General features: G+C 45.1%; 1 protein-coding gene across 3 annotated transcripts in view; it reads right to left on the bottom strand.

Annotated features, from left to right (window-relative positions):
* Positions 1-25481, bottom strand: part of LOC111148464 (NRDE-2, necessary for RNA interference, domain containing) — a 50094-nt gene that overhangs the window by 17826 nt on the left and 6787 nt on the right. For 2 of the 3 annotated variants that reach the window (XR_002640700.1, XM_022505022.1), the window contains exons 2-7: positions 15518-15626; positions 13794-14024; positions 9700-9849; positions 3483-3933; positions 2290-2695; positions 1415-1587 (exon numbers count right to left, since the gene is read on the bottom strand). Coding sequence is in view for 2 of the 3 variants with exons in the window: in XM_022505022.1 (XP_022360730.1) it covers positions 1415-1587; positions 2290-2695; positions 3483-3933; positions 9700-9849; positions 13794-14024; positions 15518-15626 (1520 nt within the window). In the remaining variant the exon portion in view is untranslated. The remainder of the gene's footprint in view (positions 1-1414; positions 1588-2289; positions 2696-3482; positions 3934-9699; positions 9850-13793; positions 14025-15517; positions 15627-25481) is intronic. The other variant, XM_022505023.1, reaches the window with a different exon arrangement.

Genomic DNA, 25481 nt, shown 5'->3' with positions numbered 1-25481 from the left:
CCCTGCTCTGTGGGGAACCTGCTTCTCCCTCTGCCTCTGACTGCAGATCTCCCTTCTCATGCACTCTGTCAAATCTCAAAAAAAAAAAAAAAAAAAGAAAGAAAGAAAAAGAAAAAGAAAAAAAGAAACACAGACCAGACTCTGCTCCTTTCATGCTATACTACTGTGTCTTTTAACAATGTCTCTCTTTTTAAAGATATGGAATGTCCTCAAAGATAAAGTTTTATTTCAAAGTTGTCTGGTAAATGCTTTGGAACTCTAGGTGCTGTCAGTACGAAAAGCCTTAAGAGCATGCAGCAGGCTCTGCGGACACTCGAGGGGCGTGGCTCCCTGCTTCACAGTCCCGGCTCCGCCCTCCCCGAGAGGAACTGTTCTCCTCACAGTCTGTGAACGTCAGCAAAGGGCTGGGATGAGGGCCATTCTGATCCTGACCCGGCAACCACACACCCAGGGCCCCCGCGGTCCGCCAAGGTTCATTTCCATAGCATGGCATAGTCTTAAAACAGCACACAGTGTCTTAAAATAATTTTGTTAACTGGCTCATTATACGACTAATCAGGTATACTAATATTAACCAATATTCTTTAACCCAATTTCATCTAGGAAAAAAATAGATAAAAATGATGATAAAAATAGTCTCTAAGGGCAATTCAGGAATATTCCACAAGATGGAGATCTTAGCCTCCCGAGGCCTCTGTAAATTCACTCTAAATTCAGATATCCTATCCATCTTCCACCAGACCCCCTATGCAAAGTAGGAAATGGAGATTTCTTTCAAGAAAAAAGCAAGAAGGCGGCTTTCTTATATGGGTAGCTTTATGATGAGATTTTTTTTTTATTGCTTCTACATCACAAATATGGGCACTGTTCACTTGTCATCTAAATGACAACACCTCCCCAGTAAGGATCAGCGCTGGCAAAGTGTCAACACGCACTATCTCACTATCGTTTGCAATTCCTGCAAAGATCTTACATAGTGGAAATGCTAACTAGGAAAATGACCTAAGACCGGGCTTGGAATGCACAGAGGGAGGAGACAGTGAGACATCATGCTCTAAGAAGCATGACCATGGTTTCTCTCCCTGACGGGGGTTAATTAGCACTGAAACGAGGCCCATAAGAAAAAAAAAGGGGGGGGGACATAGTTGAGTTTATAATGGGGGAAGTGGATCTTTCATCTCTCCAAGTTTCACTACCTTCGTTATGGAATTTTCCTTGGATCACCAGCATATTCTGAGCAACAGTTCTCAGCAGGGCTGACACAAAGGAGGACAGGATTTCAAAAATACTACCACCAGTTCCCATCATCCACACTTTCCCCCCCCCGGAAGAGAGAGAGGGAGAAAGAGAGGGGGAGGGAGGAAGGGAGTGGGGGAGAGGGAGGGGGAGAGGCCAGTCTCACAAGGACCCGCACCTGTCCTTTGGTAGGCAGGTCTTTCACGCTGTCAGGTTTGAAGAAGGTGAAGTCCACCATGGCCTGGAACAGAGCGACGGCCTTCTCCGAGTGGCCGGCCTGCCGCAAGAAGTGGCAGTGCTGAAGATAGAGAGCTGAAAGCGGGGACAGCAAGGAGGGGTCCTGGTTAACACCTTTCAAGGGAAAGAACACAACTTCTAAAAACGCGCATTTCAACACCGAGAACATCTTTTCTCCGAAAGTAGTTATTGGGATCGTTTCAAAGCTGTAATAATACATGTCCTTGTTAAAAGGACTCGCCACAGAACTATAATCAAAGCACATTTAGTCCCATTTTTATATGAAGCCATTGGGGAATATAAATATTAACAAAAACGATATATGCTGCATAAAAGTAAGGCAGGAAGTTGTTCTGGACAGTTATCAAATACTCAAAGCTCATTATTACAAGAAAAATTCTAGGAAAAGGGATGGTGTAGATTTTCATCAGAAAGTAAAGATCTGTGCTCGACTGACTGCGAGGCCCCAGAAGGTGTGAGATGAGCAGACAGACATCTCAACAGGGAACCCCACGGACAGCCACGACAGTCGAGACTTGACCACGTGTCCTTGGCCAAAAGCAGGAAAGCTGGACCTTCTAGTCCACGGTTCCTCTACCAACCTGACGGGCTCTAATGCCCACTCCTCACCCCCACCAAGAAGGTAGAGAAGGGAAAATCTGTTCTAGTCCAAAGCAGTCCTAATACTTTCTGTTTAAATCCATTGTATCAATTCTGTCATTTCTAAAATAAACCAAAAACACATCTTCATTTTTGACTACAGCCAGAAGCCAGTGTAAGTGCCCGACCCCCATGGCTCTGGCGCTCAGCTCTTACCGAACACCGCCTCCTCCGTGCCGGGCAGCGCAGGGTGCGACAGGATGCTGCCGTCCAGCACCGCGGACAGCGTGCTCAAGCACTTGCCATAGAGACCGTGGATCTTGGCGACGGTGAAGGTGCTGAACTGGCTTTGGCAAAATAAAAGGTACTTCTGCCACAGGGCCGTCTTGTTGGGGTGCACGAATATCAGCTTCTGCCACTCCCTGAGCAGCGCGGAGGGCTCCCAGAACTCGGCACACAGCTCCAGCTTGGCCAGCTGCAGCTCCACGGAGCTCTGGTTGCTCTCGATGGCCCGCTCCAGGATGGCCAGCTTCCTGTCCAGCACCAGCTTCCGAGACCTCTTCCGCTTCTCCGGCTCTCCCTCCTCGAGGGCGTACAGGCCGGGGCTTTTCATGACCTCATCCTTGAGACAGAAACATCATTTTACTAATGGAAGTAGGGGAGCCTCAAAGTCCCACAACAGCCACTGAGCTCCCCGCAAGCCCCGCTCTATTGCCTCGCAGACCAATCGTCCTTTGGACGTCACCACGGGCTAGCCACGATTTTTTCTGAGCAGAAACTCTGTTCCTGGGGCGCCTCTGTCACCTCTACATTTGACGGTGTGTTTACCTCACCCAACTGCTCCGTCACGGGGCGGGGGGGCGGCGGGGGGGTGGGCGGTCACGTAACAAGAGCGAGCATGCAGCTTCCCAAGAGCCAACTTCACCCGTGACACAGCCGAATGTGGGGCGAGACACAACCGTATACACGGTTCAAAGGCAAGTAAGTAGGACGAAGACAAAGCCGCGTGCTTCAGAAAGAGAGCCTAGAGCCCCTGTCGGGTCACTGGAGAAGCAGCGCCTTCTCTCTCCCAGGTCTGCACATCCTGCACCCCGCACCCCGGTGAACAAGGGCGCTTCTTCCCAGATCCTGTTTAAATTTCACCTTCTTTTAGCCGCCCTTTCGTGCTCCCTCAAGGCAGGTCACCCCCACATGCCAGCCCCAAATTACACATGAAAGCACTTGCCCTTCATACATCAGGCTTCCTCGGGGGCTTGGAGCAAGCTCAGGGCAAGGGCTACATGTCATAATCTCCAAATGCCCAGGGCCAGGGCACCTCCCAGGGGCTCCAGAACGGCAGGAGAGTGCATGGGTTTGCCCCAAACTAGCACAGTCATTCCGAGTAAGAGAAGCGGGACGGCGTTACTTACCTGAAAAGCAACAAAGGCCATCCACAGCTGCACGTCGCGAGGACTCTCGCGCACTCTCCGGTTGAACTCCTCCACCTTGGCCTTGAGCAGTGCGCTCTCTCTGTCCGTCTGTGAGTCTGGCTGCTTTGATTCTTGCTCTGAAGGACCCTGTCCTTGTAACCACTGAGTGGTGGACTGATCGTAAATGCCCAGAGGGTTCAACCAGGTCGTAAGGGGAGGAAGCGCATCATCTGGGCCCTTCACGGGGATAAAGGAGAGCGGCTCAGATGACGGAGGTTCGGTTTTGCTGCCAATGGCAACTCCATCAATGTTCATCAGTCCCACGCTCTTCTTCGTAAAATAGCGCTCAACATGCTTGTGCGAATGCTTCTTTTCTGTGGAAGCCCCCTCCCAGGATATACACTGCTTCTTAGGGTTAATGCCAAGGCAGGAGTCTCCTTTCCTCTTGTATCTTGTATTTGAAAAAGAAAGAAAGTTACTGAGGCAAGAGGTGCACTGCCATCGAGGCTCAGCTCAGCGGACCTGAGCTCTCATGAGGCAACTTAACTGCACGTTTTCAAATTCACCTTACCTTCCGACAGTTTCTATTCAGAGATATACGACAATTAGCAATCAACTTTTTCTGTGTTCAACTTATTCCTCTAAATACTTCAAATCCTTATTAACATCACATGAATTTCAGATCAGGCCTGTCTTCCAGACTCTAGTAATTTCTAGTAGTTTCTATTTTCCTAGAGTTTTGTAAAGTCTGTCCCATACATTATGTCACGGATCATCACAATCATATTAACAGACAAGGTGGAAATCCTCATCCCCTCCTTTACGCTATCCTTAAGGACACCAGAACCTTGGGTGACAGTGAGTCACCTGTCTCCTACACTGGTCCTTTTTCCTGTATAGTCCTGTGTTCCCACGTAAGAAGAAAACAGGGAGGGCTAAGATTGTATTTTTAAGCCTGAAACAAAATAATTAAGATTACACTTGGCTGTCTTCTACTCTAGAGGAAGAGAGGCTGGGCTCTAAAAGCCCTATATAGAGCGTACAGGTGGCCCCGTAATCACACCCATGACTACGGAATATGTGCAGGAAGGCTGTGGGAAACCATGCATTCTTCCGTGTGTTACACAAACCAACAAAGAACAGCAAAGGATGTGAACGGAATTCACCAAAGACAACATGAAGGGCCAATGAGCGCATGCGTAACTGCTCAACGTCATGAATCGTGAGGAAATGCAAATTAAAACCACAAGGAGCTATGCCACAAACCCGCCAGAACCACTAAAATTAAACACCGACAATAATGACCACCAGCGAGTAATCTGCCGGGGAACCGGGTCTCTCACATGCTCTTAGTGAGAATGGAAACTGGTACAGTCACTTTGGGGAAAGGTCTGGCAGTTTCCTGAAAAAACTAAACTTAGACCTACCCTGGGGCCCAGCAATTCTATTTTAGGCATTCCCCCAGGAAAAAAGGAAACTGCATTTCTACACACAGATGTGTGCACGGACACTCTCAGCAGCCGTGTTCCTAACAGCCGAGTGCTGCAAAGGGTCCGGGCATTCATCAGCAGGAGAACAGACGAATGAGCAGTGGTGTGGCCACAGGACAGAGCACCACCAGCAGTGAGAAGCCACTACTGACAAATGACCCAATGGGGCTGGATGTCAAAAACGTCACACTGAGCGAAAGAAGCCAGACCCAAAGCGTGCGTACTATAGGACTCCAGTTACGTGGAATTCTAGAAGAGACAGTATTGATGTATGGAAAAAATTAGAACGGTAACTGTCCCTGGGGAGGTGGGGTGTGGACTGAGTGGAAGAGAGCAGGAGGAAATCTGGGGGGAGTGGGGGTCACGGTGATGTTCACTGAGGGCTGGCTTACACAGGTGTGTGCACGTGTCTAAACCAACAAATGAAGATCTGTGTTACACTGTATGTAAATTTTAAGTCCAAAGGAAAAAGCTAAACGAACCTGAACTGCAGTTAATGACGCGCATGCTGAAATATTCAGGGAGCGGTACACCGAGGCTGGCACCAAACAGGCTGGACTGAAGGGCAGATGAACAGACGGACATGTGACAAGCCAGGCTCAGTGAACTACTCATGGTAGAATGTAGAGGGTGGGATTAGGAGCATTCACTGCAAAATTCTTTAAACTGACACTGTATTTTTAAAAAATTTCCACAGTATCATGCTGTCAGGGGAAAAAAAGGAGAGAGCAGTCGCCATCTTTTGTCATCTTCAGAAAGTTCTGCGTCCACCTCCCCCGGTCTAGGCCCAGCACCTCCTTTGCTTCCCCACAGTCAACAGCGGCCTGAGAAGTTGCCTTCCCAGCTTTCACATGCACACAAACCCTTCCTCTCCATCCTCTCCCCCAGGCCCTCCTAGGTTAACTCAAAACAACTGTCCCCAGTCCATTTAGAGTCAAAACAACTTTAACGAGAGGGGAGGAGATAAAATAGTGCTTCAGGAGCTCTAAACACGTCCATCATTCTGTAAGGAGCAAACTCTAAGTAGAACTAGTTCTCCCCGTAAGTACTATTTTATTTTTACTAAAAATCAACAGTATTTCAACATTCACAATATCTCTTCAAAAATGTTTACAGAGTTTTCTGACTTTAAAAGTGCATTTTGGGGGCACCTGGGTGGCTCAGTGCGTTAAAGCCTCTGCCTTCGGCTCAGGTCATGATCCCAGGGTCCTGGGATGGAGCCCTGCATTGAGCTCTCTGCTCAGCGGGGAGCCTGCTTCCCCCTCTCTCTCTGCCTGCCTCTCTGCCTACTTGTGATCTCTGTCAAATGAATAAATAAAATCTTTTTCTAAAAAAAGTGCATTTTGTAAAACTGATTTTAATAGTTGCATTTTATAACAGATAAAAATGATAAAGGGAAAAAAGAGTCTTACTGAACCGTATTATTAAACGCCTACTTTCAGATATGCGTTTATGTGTTTGTATGTGTACATATACCTTTTTAAAAAAAATAGCTGATACACAGCTTCGGGCTTTCCTCCCTACTTTTGTGCATTTCCCTGAACCATTTGCTTTAGAAAATACCGTTTTTATTGGCTTTGAATTGGTCCGGTGGAGGGGTAAGCCCTCATCTAGAAACATCTCTCTGCTGTTGGACATCTGGGTTTTATCTAATTTATCGTTTATCATAGAATCTTAACTGGGAAGAACCTAGGCTTCATTTGGGGTTTTTTTTTGTTTTGTTTTGTTTTGTTTTTGGTAAAATCCTTATCAAATGGTCAGCTGGACTTACATGGAACAATTCCAGAAGGAGGGAACCCCACTTTGGAGGTTCAGCGAATGATATCATACTGATATTTACTTTAAATTAATTCAGCTACAGGAAAAGGGAAGGGATGGGAAGAGAGGAAAGAAAAGAAAGAAAGATGGGCAGGGCATGGGAAACGAACGTATTTAAATCGAGCACACTTCTGCCCAGAATCCGCGCGGCAGCTCTGAGCCCCAGAGTGAGCTGGGCAGTGATAAATGTGCCTCTCCTTCAGTGACTTTAATCCACACATGCTCTCATGGTGGTCGTCTACCCGAGTCCCTATTCCAACCCCATCATTTACTAACCAGTTGACTCTGACCAAATTATTTAAACCAAAACCCCCCCAAAACCTGTCTGTGCCTCAGTTTCCTCATCTGTGACATGGGGATAATAATGTTACCCATATCACAGAACACCAGGGATGATCAAAAAGTTTATATATTTCAAGTCCTTAGCCATACGGTAAGCACTAGACAAGTTATTATTTCATAAAACTTGGCTCCTAAACACATGCCCACTATTTCACCTGGTGTAGAGCTCAACAACGGTCCACTCCATACATGGAGAAAAAGCAGAGCTGACGTTCTCTGAGAGTTAGTATATTAGCCCTAAGGAATTTTCCAAAGGTAATTTGGAATCCCATGAACTCTAAGCCCTGCTCACCACAATACACAAACGCATACCAGGTCACTGCTGGTAGGCTCACACTACTAGAAAATTTGCTTTGATACTGAGTCAGATCTCACTTTCTAGAGCTTCCACTCATTGATCCTGGTTCCGCCTTCCCGAGTTACAATGAACACTGCCAATCCACCTTCTAGAAGGTGGTCCAGCAAAGCTTAAAAGACATGGACCATATTGCGGTCACAGGCCCAGGACCCACAAGGCCTCATCTGGTCCTCACAGGACGGTGCCAGGCGAGTCCTCCCAACTCTCCTGGTTTGTCAGTGCCCCGCGTGAAGTGTGAAAATTCTCGACCTGACAAAACATGTCCCCGGTCCTCTGACCAACTCACAGTGCCACGGGACCAATACTGCCCTAGATCTGGACACTAACAGTGGTACAGCTATTAATCCGGGTAAGACTTAGCTCAGCTAAGCTTCGGAATCTACTGGGAAATCACACCAACGCCCCATGCCTTTCCAGCAGCATCCTTACAATTTACATTAGTAAACTTCCCTCGTTAGTCTCCTACTAAGGCCTGGGCCTCTCATTTGCAGAGATTTAAGAGCTGGTCATGGTGAAAATTTCTGCTTTTTCATCTATTAAGAAGTAATAACCCTTTATCTTTGCAAACTAATTTTTCAATCCTATAGATGATGTCTGATATCCGAGTGTGAGGCACAGCAGGAGTTAATAAATGAGGAAAGAGAGGCTCAGACAGGATTAGAGACTCAAGTGGGATTACATTATGAGTCAGTGGCCAAGTGAGAATGAAAACCAAGAGTTCTCCGTTTTCCAATCTAGAAAGCAGCCTACCACACAACCCAGCTCATCTTCATTTGTGGCCCGGAAAAGAACATTCGAGGTTAGAGGAACACAGATTCCCCAAGAAAGCTGCTTCCTGGCAGCGTGATCCTGAGAGGCCACTGACCCTCTCTGAGGTTCCCTTTCCTCGTTCCTAAAATACGAGTGTGGCCCTCCTCGCAGAGCAGCTGTGAGGATCACACAGGCTAACAAGCACAGGCTCACAGTCAGCATTTGCTCGCCTCCCCTTTTCCTGGGTCCTACCACGTCTGTGGCCCCACATCACGGGGCCATGGGGAACCGAACAAGACTTCAAGGAGTATCAAAATTATTCAAAAATGTACGAAAACATTTTAATAGTCATTCACTCAGCCATAAGGTTTTAGGAGACAGCATGTAGATACAAATATCCACATAGAAATCACAGATATAAACATATCATAAAGGAAATCTTAGTAGGAATTGCCTGTGTGGTAAGGTATAATGTTGTGACTAATGACAAAATTTGGAGGTGCAGCTATGTAATGGAAACCGAAATTTATTTTAAAAAGTAATTAGCCTATAAAGAATGATATTGGCCTCCTCTTGGCTTTACATTCCAATATTCTCTACCTTCAATTTTCATTACCTGTAAGCTGTCTGGGAAGAGAGATTGTGTATGACTGCTTTGTGTTCCCAGCAGTGTCTTATAAACTACTCAGTGCCTAAGGGATTTAATAAGTACTTAATATTTTTAAAAATATTTTATTTATTTATTTGACACAGAGAGAGATCACAAGTAGGCAGAGAGGCAGGCAGAGGGGGAGGGGGAAGCAGGCCCCTGCTGAGCAGAAAGCCTGATGCAGGGCTTGATCCCAGGACCCTGAGATCATGACCTGAGCTGAAGGCAGAGGCTTAACCGACTGAGCCACCCAGGTGCCCCAATAAGTACTTAAATATTTTTGATTGACAGGGTGGAGGAGAAAAGTTTAATAAACTAATTACTGAAGTGAATACCATCGCCTCTTTTTTTCTCTGGTGACATATACTGGGAGCATTTTGAAAAAGTCATTACCACTTAATGTCACTTTTAAAATGGCTTACTTGGGGGATGGATGAATAAAAAGTGCTCGTGACTTTTTAAAATTGCATACAGATCAGACCAAATGATTTCCAGATAGTTTGTCACAATTATTTATTTCAAGGTATTTTTAGATTCCCTCATTCAACAATTTACTAAAAACCTACTACGCCCGGCACAAGGCCAGGCACCACGGATAAGTGACTCAGACCTGGATCCTGACTACAAGGTTTGAGCTTTCACTTCAGGGTGTGAGATAAGACACATGCCCTAACAGCCCAGCGATGGGGGACACCCACCCCCCGGAATCCAGAAGGGAGGGGGGCAGACAGAGACTGCACACAGAGGGCTCGAGGGAGAAACAAGTCACTTCCCACCAGTGAAAATCAGGAAAGACATGGTGACGCGTACCTTGCTATGTCTCCTCGGTAGAGGGACTTATACTCCCAGTTGGCCGGATCCGGTTTCTTGTCTGTTCTGAAGGTTTCTCCTGTTAGAGCCTGCACGTCCTCAAGCCAAACAAAGCGACGCCCAACATCATCAGCAGCATGACCTTCTTGCCTGTGGGACACAAGAGTGAGGAACAAAGAGGGAGAAGCATTTTGGAACCTTCTAGCTACATCGTCCACCTTTTCAGAAAAATGAAAGTCAAACATTTCCACACTGATGCGCACATAGCATCAAAGACACTCAAGTATGTAACGCGCGCACGTGCCACAGACGAAGAGGACGCCTGCTGTGGAAAAAGCTTTAAGATAGCAAGCAAGAACTGTCAACGCTAAGTGGCACTTCACCAAGAAGTCACCTTATCTCAGAAATTAACCTGACACAAGAGTTTTTATTTTTTTAAAGATTTATTTATTTACGTTGGAGACAGGGAGAGAGATGCAGCACGCAGGGAGGGCGAGAAGGGAGAGGGAGAGGAAACTTTGACTCCCCACAGAGCATGGAGCCCAGAGTTCGATCCCAAAGGCCCTGAGAGCACAACCTGAGCCAAAATCAAGAGTCAGATGCTTAACTGACTGAGTCACCCAAGCGCCCCTAGAAGTTCTTTTTATTTATTTATTTTTAAAGATTTTATTTATTTATTTGACAGAAAGAGATCACAAGCAGGCAGAGAGGCAGGTAGAGAGGAAGGGAAGCAGGCTCCCTGCTGAGCAGAGAGCCCGATGCTTTGCTCCATCCCAGGACCCTGGGATCATGGCCTGAGCCAAAGACAGAGGCTTCAACCCACTGGGCCACCCAGGCACCCCTAGATGTTCTTTCTAAATATTCCATTAAATGACTGTAACTAGAATTTTAAATATATTTATAAACAAGTTCTCTTAAAAATAAATAAATATAGTGGGTTGCCCTTGCTTACCCTAACTCATTTGAAAGTGCTCAGCTTCTTCCAACTCAAACCCGAATGACAACAAAGCCACAGTTCCGAATGGGTCAGTCTCACATATTATTCAGGCCTGACTAAATCTCATTTTTTTTTAAGATTTTTTTTTTAATTTATTTTAAAGATTTTTTTTTTTTTTTTTTATTTGACAGAGATCACAAGTAGGCAGAGAGAGAGAGAGAGGAGGAAGCAGGCTCCCTGCGGAACAGAGAGCCCGATATGGGGCTCGATCCCAGGACCCTGGGATCATGACCCGAGCCCGAAGGCAGAGGCCCTAACCCACTGAGCCACACAGGCACCCCAAGATTTTATTTATTTATTTGACAGACAGAGATCACAAGCAGGCAGAGAGGCAGGCAGACAGAGAGGAGGAAGCAGGCTCCCTGCTGAGCAGAGAGCCCCATGCTTTGCTCGATCCCTGGGATCGTGACCTGAGCCGAAGGCAGAGGCTTTAACCCACTGAGCCACCCAGGCGCCCCAAGATTTTATTTATTTATTTGACAGACAGAGATCACAAGTAGGCAGAGAGGCAGACAGAGGTCGGGGTGGGGGGGGAGCAGGCTCCCGCTCCCCACTGAGCAGAGAGCCCAATGTGGGGCTCAATCCCAGGACCCTGGGACCATGACCTGAGCCGAAGGCAGACGCTTAACCCACTGAGCCTCCCAGGCGCCCCTCAATGTCGTTTTTATAGCCCAAGCTCTGTGGGCTGCCCCCGTCCTACACTAAGGCCAGAGAGAGCCCACTGTGAGCCAAGACCCTTCCTTATTCCTCTGAGCCAACCTGAGAGTCGGCAGACTTCCAGCTGAGACACAAATGAAACAGCTTCCCTAGGAGTCAAACGCAAGAGGGAGGGAAAGCTGTTCTGGCATCTAGTATCTTCCCTCCTCTGAAGAGAAGCAGCACGTCATGCTGCTGACACAAGAAGCTGCCAAAGTAGTCAAAACAGCCCTTAACCTTGTTCCATCGTAGCTTTTTGACTCTGCCCAGATAGAAATAAAGATTCTGAAAGCTTCTAAGTCATCCTGGGCTGGGAATACAGAGGAATGGCATTTTGGGGACACAAAGTAGCTTGCAGTGGGCATTTGCTGAATAGGTTAAAATACATGGTGATTTTTAACACGTTCCCCCTCAGAACACCTGTGGAGGGTTTTCTGTCCACAAACTCTGCAAGGGGCAGCCAAGGGAAGGAATGAGATGGATGCATTCCAGAAAGAAATGGAAAGCCTACGGGGGAGGGAGGAGGGAGCAGACCACCCCTGGGGGGGTAAACGAGCTCTGATCCTCTCCTATTGGGTACTGAGGTAGGAAGCAGGCTGTGGTCTGGGCTGTGCCCTAGAAGAATATGCCCCCACCTGGAGCTGAAGAGCTCACTTTAGGAGATAGAGGTCCCTGAGAAGCCCCAGGAGATGTCGTCCTGCCCCCACCCTAAAACAGAGCTCCTATATGGTGCCCGATACCCCCAGGAACCCACTTTCCTGACATCATGGAAATACTCTCACAACTCACAAACGTCTTAGTCCTTGTCTCCAGGTCATCTTCCCAGGAAGAGACTATAGAAGTCCACAGTAAGAAAGTAAGCGAGAAGATAAGAACAGTCGATTTTGATCTTAATGGGGGTATTCTGAAAAATATCAATGAACTTAAAAATGCCATCTGGATCACAGACCCATCAAGAGGCTCTAAAGCTCACCCCTGATTGATTACACACAGGCTGGAATTAATTACCTTCCAGGTTCTAATGGCAGTTCCTGTGTGGGTTCAGAAAATCCTTTAAAACTCATTTTCCTCAACTCTTTAAAAAAAAAAAAAAAAGACAAGTAGCTAATACTGAGTTTTCAGAAGAAACAATGATTAATATATGTTGCTCTGAAGACATACTGAGAAGCAAAAGCATCAATAATGTATCCATTCATTCACACAACAGAAATGTACTTTTTCCCAGGCCAGCTGCTGAGAGGGTACAGGGGCAAGCCAGACGGGAGTGATTCCTGCCCACAGAAACTCAAAGTCAGAACCTTCTTATTCTCCCCTCCTAGAGCAAGCCTGGGTTACAAACAGAGCCTGGAGGCGTAGAGATGGCTGAATCCGGACGCCCTGAGCCATAGTGGCCTGCGAGGCTCTCCACAGGTCTGGTGGCAGAAGGATCCACAGGAGGACTCAGCATCCACCTGTCTGATGCAGACCCTACGGGTCAGATTCCAGACTCACAGCACCACAGAGCTCTCACTGACGTCGCTGGGACATCTAAGCAAATAATCCCTGAAGAGTCCAAAAAGTTTTAATAGCACTAAATATTTTAAGTATGCCTTAGACAGGGACTTCAATCTTCTCTCCTCTAGCCCATACAAACAAAGAAAAGAAAAAAGTGAAGAAATAACTCAATTCCACCCCATGCAGCCTGTCGTGGGCATGGGAGAAGGGCCCCCCATGGGGGAGCAGAGGGAGAGGTAGAGGGGAGAAGAGGGGAGCTACCGCTGAGCGCCTGTGCAGCCCTCACTGCAGCACGTGGGGAGCAACAGGCTCAAGGGAGACGGAGCAAAATGTGGGGAGAAGCAAAGCCCCCAGGAGAGGAAACACTGTGGTCATGGGCCAGTCCACACTTTCCACATAGTGCTAGAAAGTAATGTGACCTGGGAAAAGGACAAGAGCAACGATGATCCTGTTACACAGCCCCCGACCAAAGAGTGTGGGTCTCGCGTGGCTGATGCGAGTGATCAGAAGGAAGAGAGAGACTACGGAAGAGAAATAAGACGTTCCTCTTACTCTAACCCTCACAGACGGAGCCCCAACTATGTAGTGAACTGGCCCAGATTCCCACGGCATGGCACATCGGCCATCTTTCAAAATCCCAAAGACCTTTCGTCTGCATCAGATTTTGACATGATCATTACTGTGTCTAAATAACATTTCTCAAAATCACAGCCCTGATTTTTTTAATGAAAATTTTCTTTCTTTCTTTTTTTTAAATGTGACCTCATGGTACAGCTCTATTTGGGTGTGTTTTGGACTCCATTTGACTGAGTGGCTAAATAGTCATTCAAATGTCTCATTTGTGGCAACTGAAGGGAAAAAATACAAACTTTGAAAAGTCACAGGTATTTGAGAACAGAAAACCCACCTTGGCTTCTCAGATTCCCTTCTACTGTCTCCAGTGCTTCTGGAAGTTTTGTCCTTTTCAGGCTCACTATCTGGCTCAGAGCCACTGCTACTGGCCTGCCCACGTTTTCTCTTGGTTTTCTTGTGGTGATGCTTCCTCTTCTTCTTCTTCTCTTTCTTCTTTTTCCTGCTCGTTTGTCTGGGCTTTCTGTTAGCATCACTTTCATCTGAAGGCTCTGATTTCAGGGGACTCCTGTTTTGGGAAAATCAACATTGGAATTATTTTCAGATGAGAAGTAGGGAAAAGACTATGTAAATAAGCAAACAAATGTATAAAAGAGAACTCCAGAAATGCCCATAGGGGCTTACCATTAGCCCACATACTTATATAGTGCCTTCCCAGATCACGACTCCCCTTAAGGATTTAAGAGTTGGACCCCACTCCGACCCCGGGGGGGGGAGAGTTGGCCCTAAACCAACAGTAGGTGAATTCTAATTTTAATAGCTTCTAAACCTGGACTTTCACACCTGTACATTTTTTTTTAAAAGATTTTATTTATTTTTTTGTCAGAGAGAGAGAGCACAAGCAGGCAGAGTGGCAGGCAGAGGCAGAGAGAGAAGCAGGCTCCCCACTGGGAAAGAAGCCTGATGAAGGACTCGATTCCAGGATCCTGGGAACGTGACCTGAGCCAAAGGCAGCCTCTTAACCGACTGAGCCACCCAGGCATCCCACATCTGTACATTTTTAAATGAAAATAATCTACCAGTTACTTTATCAAATACAGTATTTTCTGAAGCAATCTTATAAAGGGTTTATTTTCAGTCCTAAACATTAGGGCAGCATGTCCTAAAAAAAAAATTTTTTTTTAATTAAAAAAGGTTTAATTCTGGTCTTGTTTTTAAAGGTTACGATGAGCCCTTCCACATTATCGAAATGTCTATGGACAACTCTCCCTCTGGCACCAACTAGTGTCCATTTCTAAAGGTTTCTTGCACTTTTGAAGGACTGCCTTCCTGGGGCTCCTTATCTTTTTTTTTTTTTTTAAGATTTTATTTATTTGGCAGACAGAGATCACAAGTAGGCAGAGAGGCAGGCAGAGAGAGTGGGGGAAGCAGGCTCCCTGCTGAGCAGAGAGCTTGATGTGGGGTTCGATCCCAGTACCATGAGACCATGACCTGAGCTGAAGGCAGAGGCTTAACCTACTGACCCACCCAAGTGCCCCTGGGGGCTCCTCATCTTAATGAGACCACCTAGTCCATATTTGAGAGAGGGCTCACTTCTCAATTCGATGCTCTACCACAACTTCTTTCAAAGCCTGGTGCAGATGTGTGCCCTTCTGCTGTCCCCAAGTTTTCATGAGATTTTATCCGATGTTGTATCACACCAGTCTCTTCCATTTTTCCCAAAATGGTGAAAATGCAACTGAGGGAACATTGGAGTTACAATATTCTAAAGGTTACTAGCGAGGTCAGTCAAATTACTCAATAGTCACAATGGTGCCATTTCCCTTGTGGCCTTGTTACTGGCGCCATGTCACACACTTGCCACTACAAAAGGCAAAGCAGGGAAAGAGGAATAATAATCTGAGTGAGGAGAGGGAAAACAAAGGGCACCTCATTAGTTCGAGTAAAAAGAAGAGTTGTAATTCGCTCTTTTATCACAGGGTTTCCTAAGGAGCGTTTTTCGAACCTAGCGACAGACAACACGCAGACAAAAATGAAAAATCCATCTTTCAGAAAAACTACCTCGTCGGCGATGACCCTTCAGAAACCAGGGCAGTGGCCTCCTCAGGCTGTTGGCTCAGAGAGGGTATGGCTCCAACACAAAAGCTCGGGTTGCTCAGCCAATCTAATTCTGCGCAGGCAAAAGGGGGAGAAAAGATCAATGAAATTAGCTCAATGTGATTTCGAAAGCAGGAAATCCATCTCACCAGCTGCCATCCTCATTCCCAGCCAGTGTCGGCCAGACAGTCCGCAGAGGCCGAAGGGAAGTCATGAAATTTTCATTTCACTGGGGCGCGGAGCTTTCACACACCCGAAGGTGTTTAAGACTGAAATTCTCTTGTGCGATCAGGCTGCAGCGTAAGCAAAAGCCATGTAACAAGTGTGGCTTAAAAAGCAGGGGGGCTTCACGGATTCCATCCACACACTAAGGAGCAGGGATGTTTCCAAAGCATTAGGACTGAATGACCTCAAATCTGAAGCAGACAATCCCGAAAAGCTTCAAAATCAAATCATGCACAAAACCCTCCATGTTTAATATCGTTACAGAAGATTAAGACATTTCTCTTCAAAAAAGATTCTGTTCTTGGTAACTTAACATAGGCCTTTCCTTATAACAGTATTCCTCTTTGAAAATAAAAACACGAGGTGTCATCTTTGCTAACGCTAAAATGACATAAAGTGTTCATAATGATTATCTCTGGGTGGTGAGATTAAATGTCCAAAATTGGGGCGCCTGGGTGGCTCAGTGGGTTAAGCCGCTGCCTTCTGCTCAGGTCATGATCTCAGGGTCCTGGGATCGAGTCCCGCATCGGGCTCTCTGCTCGGCGGGGAGCCTGCTTCCCTCTCTCTCTCTCTCTCTCTCTCTCTCTGCCTGCCTCTCTGTCTACTTGTGATCTCTCTCTGTCAAATAAATAAATAATAAAAAAATTCTTAAAAAAAAATAAATGTCCAAAATTTTTCCTCTTTCTGCTTATCCACTAATTTCCAACTCCTCTGGAATGAAGTCTAAGTTATTTATTTCCTAACCTTTTAGGAGTCTTAACTGTAAAGGAAAGGAAAAAACCAGGGGATGGTGGATGGCGGTGGCAAGGGGGCCCCAGGAGGGGTCTGGAGGTTGACCTGTTTTATTCTAGGATGAGGCCAGAGCACCCGTGACATGGATCAAGTTAGGAGACAGAAGGGGAACTGCACTTAACAGTCATCCTGGGATATAATCTACGCACTAGGTTCAGCCATTTAAAACGTATAACCTGTGGTCTTTGGTATATTTAGAATCGTTCACAAGGCACCTTGCTGGATCCGTCAGCAGAGCATGCGACTCTTAATCTTGGAGTCATGAGTTCAAGCCCCGTGTTGGGCATAGAATTTACTTTAAAAACAAACAAACAAAAAAACCACATCAGAATTGTTCAACTATCACCATAAAATAATTTTAGAGCATTTTCATCATCCCAAAAAGAAACCCCATACGTATTACCAGTTACCATTGCTCATCTCCGGCTCTCCCACGCCAGGCAACCACTAATTGGTCTCTACAGATCTGCTGGTTTGGGACGCTGAACGTAAATGAGATCACACCATACAGTCTTTTGTAACTGGTTTCTTTTATTCAGCATAGTGTGTTTAAGGCTTATCCATGCTGTGGCATATATCCACGCTCTATTCCTTTTTATTGCCAAATAATATTCCATTTTATGGACAGCCCACATTTTGCTCATTCATTGGCTGATGGACACCTGGACGTTGTTTTGGTTATCGTGAACAATGCTGCTGGGAACACTCAAGTATGTAAGCTTTTCTACGGACATGTGTTTTCATTGCTGTTGGCTGGATATCCAGGAGGAATGCTGGGTCATGTGGTAACTCATGTTGAGCGTTTTAAGGAAATGCCAGACTGGTTTCCAAATTGGCTGTACCACTTTACAGCCCCAGTAACAGTGTGTAAGGATTCTGATTTCTCCAAATCCTTAGCAATTTGTTACTGGCGGTGTTTGAGATTACAGCTATCCTATATCTTACTGGCTGTGAAGCCTTTTCTCATTGTGCTTTTGGTTTCTGTTTCCCTGATGACTGATGGAAAGCTTCTTTTCATGTGTTTATTGACCATTCACATTTGGACAGTGATAGTCAAATCCTCTGCAATTTTTTAATTGGGTTGCCTTTTTAGGATTGCGCTGGAAGAGAACTTTCTATGTTCTGTCTGCTAGTCCCCGATGATTCCCACATCCTAGTGAGGAGATGCTGAAACATGTGCTCTGTGATGACAGGTACTCTGTCTGACTCACTGTTGTATCCATGAGCAATGCCTGGCAGGCGTCAGGAGGAGTTTAATAAACGTGTGGGAAAGAGGGGAGGGAGGCAGGCAGGAAGGAACATTCCTAAAGAGGAAAGGTACATCAAAAGAAAAGGGAGGGGCGTCAGGGTGGCTCAGTCAGTTGAGCGTCCAATACTTTTTCTTTTTTTAAAGATTTTATTTATTTGACAGAGAGCGACACAATGAGAGAGGGAAGAGAAGCAGGCTTCCTGCTGAGCAGGGAGCCCCATGCGGGGCTCAATCCCAGGACCTTGGGATCATGACCTGAGCTGAAGGCAGACGCTTAATGACTGAGCCACCCAGGTGCCCCCTGAGCATCCAATTCTTGATTTTGGTGCAGGTCATGATCTCAGGGTCATGAGACTCTCAGAGACTCTCAGAGCTCCGCAGGGAGTCCACTTGACATTCTCTCTCTCTCCCTCTCCCCCTCCACCAGCTGCCTCACTCGCGTGCTTTCTCTGTCTCAAACAAATAAATAAAATCTTTTAAAAAAACAGTAGGGGGAGAAGAGAGGGATTCTAACTTATTAAGTGCCTACTGCAGGCCAAACACCAGGTAAAGGACTTTCCATCCTTAAGTACAAAAACAACTCCCTACAGAAGGTATTACGGTCTCCACTGTACAGGAGACTAAGGCTCCAAGCACATAAGTGATGTGTAAGGTCATACCCAGTGACTGCTGACCAACCAACCACTCAGGCAATCACTCTTCTATTGTCTTTTTCTTTCTGACATTGATTCCCTTCCTTTGGGTCTAATTCCTGGTGAGAGGTATGTCAAAATAGTTCCTGTTGCTCAGAGATCATGATTATTTCCACAATAACTGGATTTTCCCATGAACAAGGGAAAAGTGAGAAAAGATAGAGCAAGCAATATGCAAGGAGAGATGCTCTCAAACGATTCCAGTATATTTTTCCATAAATATTGTAGATAATGAGGATAGCTTGGAGAAAACGTAAAGAAACCCAGATGTCAAAACAACATAAAGTGTGTGACTCTCAATCCTTCAGAAAGTACAAGAAAAGGAGTTTTAAGGGAGCAATTAAGACTCTGCCATAGAAGACCACTGTGGAAAAAGAGTAGTATACTAAAAAAGAGTATACTAAAAAACTAAAAACTCTCACGGTTCTAACCCAAATCATCACTGAACTTCTCCGTGACCTTCATCTCACTCAAATGACCTTTTGTTAGAACAAAGGGTATTTGCACCTGACAAGAAGCGGCTGCTGCCTTTTTTTCTTCCTAGGAGCACAGGAGCAGTGAACGTGGAATGTCAGAAGTAATCATCACTGGATGCCAGGCATGCAGGAATTTTGGAGATCATCTAGTCCAGAGATTTTAAAACTCTTTTTAGCCAAAGAAAACATGCTCAAACAAAATGTTTCAGAGAAGCCCAATAGGCAGAACAGCAGAAGTAGGGCTGCTCCTGGGGGTCCGGAGGGAGGGGGAGGCGGCTCTGAGAAGGCTCTCTGGGGCACAGATGGGACACCACCCCCTCACTTACAGATCAACAGCAGGGGGCCCAAAGAAGTTCAGTCACAGGGCCAAGGGCACACACCTGAACCGGATCTGCACTCCTCTACCCGGTCTCCCCACCACACCAGGGTGCTACTCTTCCTTCCCTCAACTAAGGAGCGGGTTTTCCTGAAGTCTCCCGGCAACAGATACATGAGGCTCTTGAGGCAATTTTCACATTACAATCTCATTATCTGCATGGCAGTCTTCCTATTTTATGCTAGGGCAAAAGGCAAAACAACTCAAATCCTTACAGGGACCAGGTTAGTAATCATCACTGTGACACTGTAGGGAGTGAGAATGGAAAAAAGAAAAAGACAAAAACATTTTTCCAGCTGAACAAATCCAGCAAACTGGTTTCCAGTGCTTGCATCCAAGTTTCCAGCTCGCCTACCCTCCTCCCATTCCTTTCTTTCTAAACTAAATGCAACAGGAGGGCAGAGGTCATGACTACTCACTCCTGTATTCCCAAACCCCTAGCACAGCACCTTGGCACAAAGTAACTGGAACCAATAAATATTTGTTGAGTCAATAAAATGACTGGGGACCTGAGCCAGATCTTCATATCTCTGTATCCCCAGCACCTAACTGACTGCACTGAAGGAATCTGAAATCATCAAAAGCATGCCATTATCTAGGTATAAATACAACTATTTTAATTCTTCCAGTCTTCACTGTAAATGGAGATTTACTCATTAAAGAATGAAGTACTGAATACCGCCTATGTGCCCAGGCACATCCCAGGCTTTGGGGGTACAGTGGGAATAAGGCAGGCCAGGTCTCTGCTCATGTGGGATTTATACTTAATGATAAACTTAACTGTTCATGGAATACATGTAGATTATTAAATTAAATTCTGATTACATGGTATCCTGGAAGAAGTTATTTGACATTAAAAGATAATTTATTAATCAGATTGCAAAGGGTTTTTTCTATATTTACCTACATCCTCACGCGATTTACAAGTTCCTGTGATAGACATCAAATACGTATTGAGATCACTGTGTCAATACCAAGCAGGACTTAACATATTACAGAAGGACGAGCAGGATACAGCACGCCTAGGGTTTAGATAGAGAAGCTGACCGGCTGACAAACCTTTTGTCCCTGCAGGTTAGTAAATAAGCACGGGTTGAACCTGTCTGGAAATCAGCACTCTGTGATCACAAACACACAAACACACACACACACAGCCCTAGGAAAAGAAGGGTAGAAGCATCAGGCAGAAAACCACTTTAGAACCACCGCCTAACAAAAATCAGGCAGGTAGCTGGAAGAACTACGCATGTGTAATTTTACAGAAAATTATATAATGAACATCCCTAAGTTGACACGCTTTTTATGATAAGTTCATGATAAATTTATGATAAACAGCATGCTATGTCCCCATTGCTAGTGAAAATGCTCTAATTCAATTCCACTGGATGGAGGGATGATGAAATCACCACGAATCATTTTAAATTAAAAACATTTTTTTGAATCACAACCGGATGAAACATCCCAGTTCACCCCTTGCCCATTCTATTATAACAAAACAGCACTGATTACTGGTTTCTGTGAACTCCAGTGAGCACCACGCCTCCAGGAATAATTCAGAAGACACTTCCAAGGTTGAGGGTAATCAGTCAGCATATATACTAGGGAAGGGAGCTGTTCCTTCAATAAGAGCGAGCCAAGCTCTTCATTTTGATCAAAATCCTTCTTTTCCGACAAGGAAACTGAGCACGCAAACATCTGTACACAAAGCACCAGCAAACGTGGCTAAAAACTGCTTTTAAGATGGTGATTACAGAGTACCCAGCCAAAGTCAGCCCTTCTCCGGAGTTAACCTGCAATTTGAAGAGACCCAGGAATCCCAAAAGTAATGTTTAAAGAGTCCAAACCCCAACATTCTAATATCACAGTGTGATTTATAATGCAAGTGTCTAAACTAGAAGGACCTGTGTTCAGATACTGGCTTTACTGTTTACTGGTAGTGCAACTCTTAACAAAATACTTAATCTCGGACTTTTTTTTCACTCAGGTTGGTTTTTTTTCCTTACTGAAAGCGAGGCACTGTTCTAGGAGCTAGGTACACACAGCAAACAAGACAAACGCATCCTGACCCTAGGGCACTGACACACTTGCAGTCACTTACATGCAAAGTGACAAATGTCAAGACAAAGAAAACACCCAGGGTCTAATGGGAGCACATGATCCGGACTAGGTATGGGTCAGAAGAAGCTGCCTGGGAGAACAGCTCGGCAAGACCAGGAGGAGGAGTGAGGCTAACCTGCTCCTAGGGAGAGTCTAGGTAGAAGAAGTGGCAGTACAAAGGCTTGAAAGTGGAAAAGCGGGGCTCTGGAAACCAGCAGGAAGCTGTCATGTCTGGACCACTGGGAGGGAGAGCAAGTGGGGGCACAATGAAGCTGGAGAGGCTGGGGGCCTTACAAACATGTCAGAGTTTGGGCTTACCCTAAAAGCAAGGGACAGACACTCAAGAGCTCTGCACCAGAGGGACAAAGTCAGATCCAGGATTCTGAAGGGCAGCGGCGAACAGCAGTCTTCGAGAGCGCACGTTCGTAGCTGGGCTGCCGGAGCTCAGATCCTAGTTCTGCGGCTGCCAGCCACCTGCCCGCAGACGGGTTACTTATGGGCTCTGTGACTCCACTTCCTCCTCCTTAAAAACCCAGAGAATAGTACCAGCTTCATAGGGTCACGACTCAGTGAGTTAATATCTGTAAAGCGTTCATACCAGCGAATGGCACATGGTGTTTTTAAATAAATGCACTTTAACATTCCGCCTACAGTGTGGAGAGTGGTTCAGGGAGGGAAGGTGGGACTGGAGACAGGGAGACTGTTAGGAGGCTGTCGTCACTCCAGGGGGTGAGGACAGACAGAACTGGGAAATGACAGTGAGAATAGGGGTAAGCTAGTGAACCGAAGAGTTACCTGGCTCAGGAGAACGTTAGCGAACTGAATTCAACAGTATGTTGAAAGGATCCTACACCATGATCAGGTGAGATTTATTCCAGGTTTGGATCACAATCCACAAATCAATCAGCATGATACACATGAACAAAATAAAGGATAAAAACCATACCACCTCAATGGATGCAGAAAAAGCATTGAACAAAGCTCAATAGGCTTTCATGATCAAAACTCCCAGCCAAGCAGGTATAAATATATCTCCACGTAATAAGGGCCATACAGGACAAACGCACAGCCAGCATTATACTCAATGGTGAAAAACTGAAAGCCCTTTCTCTAAGATCAGGAGTAAGCCAAGGATGCCCGCTCTTGCCACTTTCATTTAACACAGCACTAGAACTCCCAGCCACAGCAACCAGACAAGAAATAAAAGGCATCCAAATTAGTAAGGAAGAAGTAAAACCATCACTGTTTGGAGAGGACATGATACTATATACAGAAAACCCTAATGACTCCACAAAAAAACTTTTAGAATAAATGAATTCAGTAAAGTTGCAGGATACAAAATTGATATACAGAAACCTGATGTGTATACACTAATTACAAACTATCAGAAAGGAAAATAAAAAAACAATCCTATCTACAACTGCATCAGAAAGAATAAGATGCCTAGGAATAAATTTAACCGAGGAAGTGAAAGACCAGCGCTCCAAAAACTGTAATACACCAATGAAAGAAACTGAAGATGACACAAATGGTATAAAAGATACACTACGCTCATGTCTAGAATTAAAATGTCCATACTACCCAAAGCAATCTACAAGCTCCAAGGCAATCCCTATCAAAATAACAATGGCATTTTTCACAAAACTAGAACAAAATAATCCTAAAGTTTGTATGAAACCACAAAAGCCCTTGAATAGCCTAAAGAAATCTTGAGAAAGAAAAAGAAAGATGGAAGTATCACACCCCAGATTTTAAATCACACTTCAAAGCTGTAATAATAAAATAGTATGGTACTGGCACAAAAATAGACACACACAGATCAATGAGACAGAATAGAGAGCGTAAAATAAATCCGCACTTATGTGGTCATTTAATCTACAACAAAGGAGCCAAGAAAATTCAATGAGGAAAAGACAGTCTCTTCAATAAACGGTGTTGGGAAAATGGATAGCTACATGCAAAAGCACGAAACTGGGTGACTATCTTATACCATACACAAAAATAAATTCAAAATGAGTAAAACACTTAAATGTAAGAACTGAAACCATAAAGTTCCTAAAAGAACACATCGGTACTAAGCTCTTGGGCATTAGTCTTAGCAACATTTTCTTGGACCTGTCATGTCAGGCACCGGCAACAAAAGCAAAAATAAACAATCGGTGCTCTATCACACTAAAAACCTTTGGCACTGCAAAGGAAACTATCAAAAAACCAAAAAGACAACCTACTGAATGGGAGAAGATATTTGCAAATGACATATTTAATAAGGTGTTAATAACCAAAATATATAAAGAACTCATTCAACTCAATACCCATTAAACAATCCAATCAAAAAATGGGCAGAGGGGGCGCCTGGGTGGCTCAGTGGGTTAAGCCACTGCCTTCGGCTTAGGTCATGGTCTCGGGGTCCTGGGATGGAGCCCTACATCAGGCTCTCTGCTCGGCGCGGAGCCTGCTTTCCCCTCTCTCTCTGCCTACTTGTGATCTCTCTGTCAAATAAATAAATAAAATCTTTAAAAAAAAAAAAATGGTCGGGACGCCTGGGTGGCTCAGTTGGTTAAGCAGCTGCCTTCGGCTCGGGTCATGATCCCAGCATCCTGGGATCGAGTCCCGCATCGGGCTCCTTGCTCATCAGGGAGCCTGCTTCTCCCTCTGCCTCTGCCTGCCATTCTGTCTGCCTGTGCTTGCTCTCTCTCCCTCTCTCTCTCTGACAAATAAATAAATAAAATCTTTAAAAAAAAAAAAATGGGCAGAGGACATGAATAGACATTTTTCCAACAAAGACATCTGGATGGCCAAGAGACACATGAAGACACTCAACACCACTCAGCATCCGGGAAATGCAAATCAAAACCACAATGAGCCACCACCTCACGCCTGTTGGAATGGCTAAAATAAAAAAGACAAGAAATAAGCGTTGGCAAGGATGTGCAGGAAAAAAATAACCCTTATGCACTGTTGGTAGGAATGCAAACTGGTGTAGCCACTGTGGAAAACAGTATGGAGGTTCCTCAAAAACTTAAAACTATAAATACCATAGGAGTCAGCAATCCCACTTCTGGGTATTTATCCTAAGAAAAAAAAACCTAATGCAAAAAGACATACGCACCTCTACATTCACTGCATCATTATTTACAGAAGCCAAGAGATGAAAGCACTTAAACATCCATCAACAGATGAGTAGATACAGATGTAGTGTGTAGGGCATCTGGGTGTCTCAGTTGGTTAAGTGTCTGCCTTCAGCTCAGGTCATGATCCCAGTGTCCTGGGATCGAGCCCCACATCAAGCTCCCTGCTAGGCAGGGAACCTGCTTCTCCCTCTCCTCCCTGCTAATGCTCTCTCTCTGTCAAATAAATAAGTTAAATCTTTAAAAAAGAGATGTAGTATATGTATATGTGCACACATGCACACACACACACTCCCTCTCCTTCTCTCTTTCTCTCTCACTCTCTAGGGAATATCACTAGGCCATAAAAAAGTGAGATTTTGCCATTTGCAACAACATAGATGAACCTAGAAGGTATTACATTAAATAAGTCAGAGAAAGACAAATACCGCAATTTCACTTATATGTAGAATCTAAAAAATAAACGAACAAACAAAAGAAAATCAGACCTATAAATGCAGAGCACAAACTAATAGCTACCAGAGGGGAACAGGGCAAGTGGATGAGCAAAATACATGGAAGGGATTAAAAGGTACAAACTTCAGGGTTGGGAAAAGAGTTATTTGGAAGGATGGGATGAAGAACTGAATGGGGGTGAGGGGAGGAGGAGAAGTCAAAGTATGGGTCTCAGTTCTGGCTTGGGGGGAATGGTGGTGCCATTTTCCGATATGCGGAAACAGGAAGAAGAGTAGGTTTTAAAGAAAAAAAGAAGTGAGTTTAGTTTCCTTCCCCAATATGGATAATATACCTGCTTCATATATTGTTATGAGGATTAAATGAACGGACATCTTCCCTCCTAACTCTGTCCAAATATTCAACACCCAAGCAACAATGCTTTAGAGTATAAAATCCTA

The sequence above is a fragment of the Enhydra lutris genome, unplaced genomic scaffold, assembly GCF_002288905.1.
Source record: "Enhydra lutris kenyoni isolate GAN:26980312 unplaced genomic scaffold, ASM228890v2 scaffoldscaffold20, whole genome shotgun sequence".
In the NCBI taxonomy this organism is placed as follows: Eukaryota; Metazoa; Chordata; class Mammalia; order Carnivora; family Mustelidae; genus Enhydra; species Enhydra lutris.
Note: the sequence above shows the minus strand (reverse complement) of the source record. Positions and strands in the feature narration are given on the sequence as shown.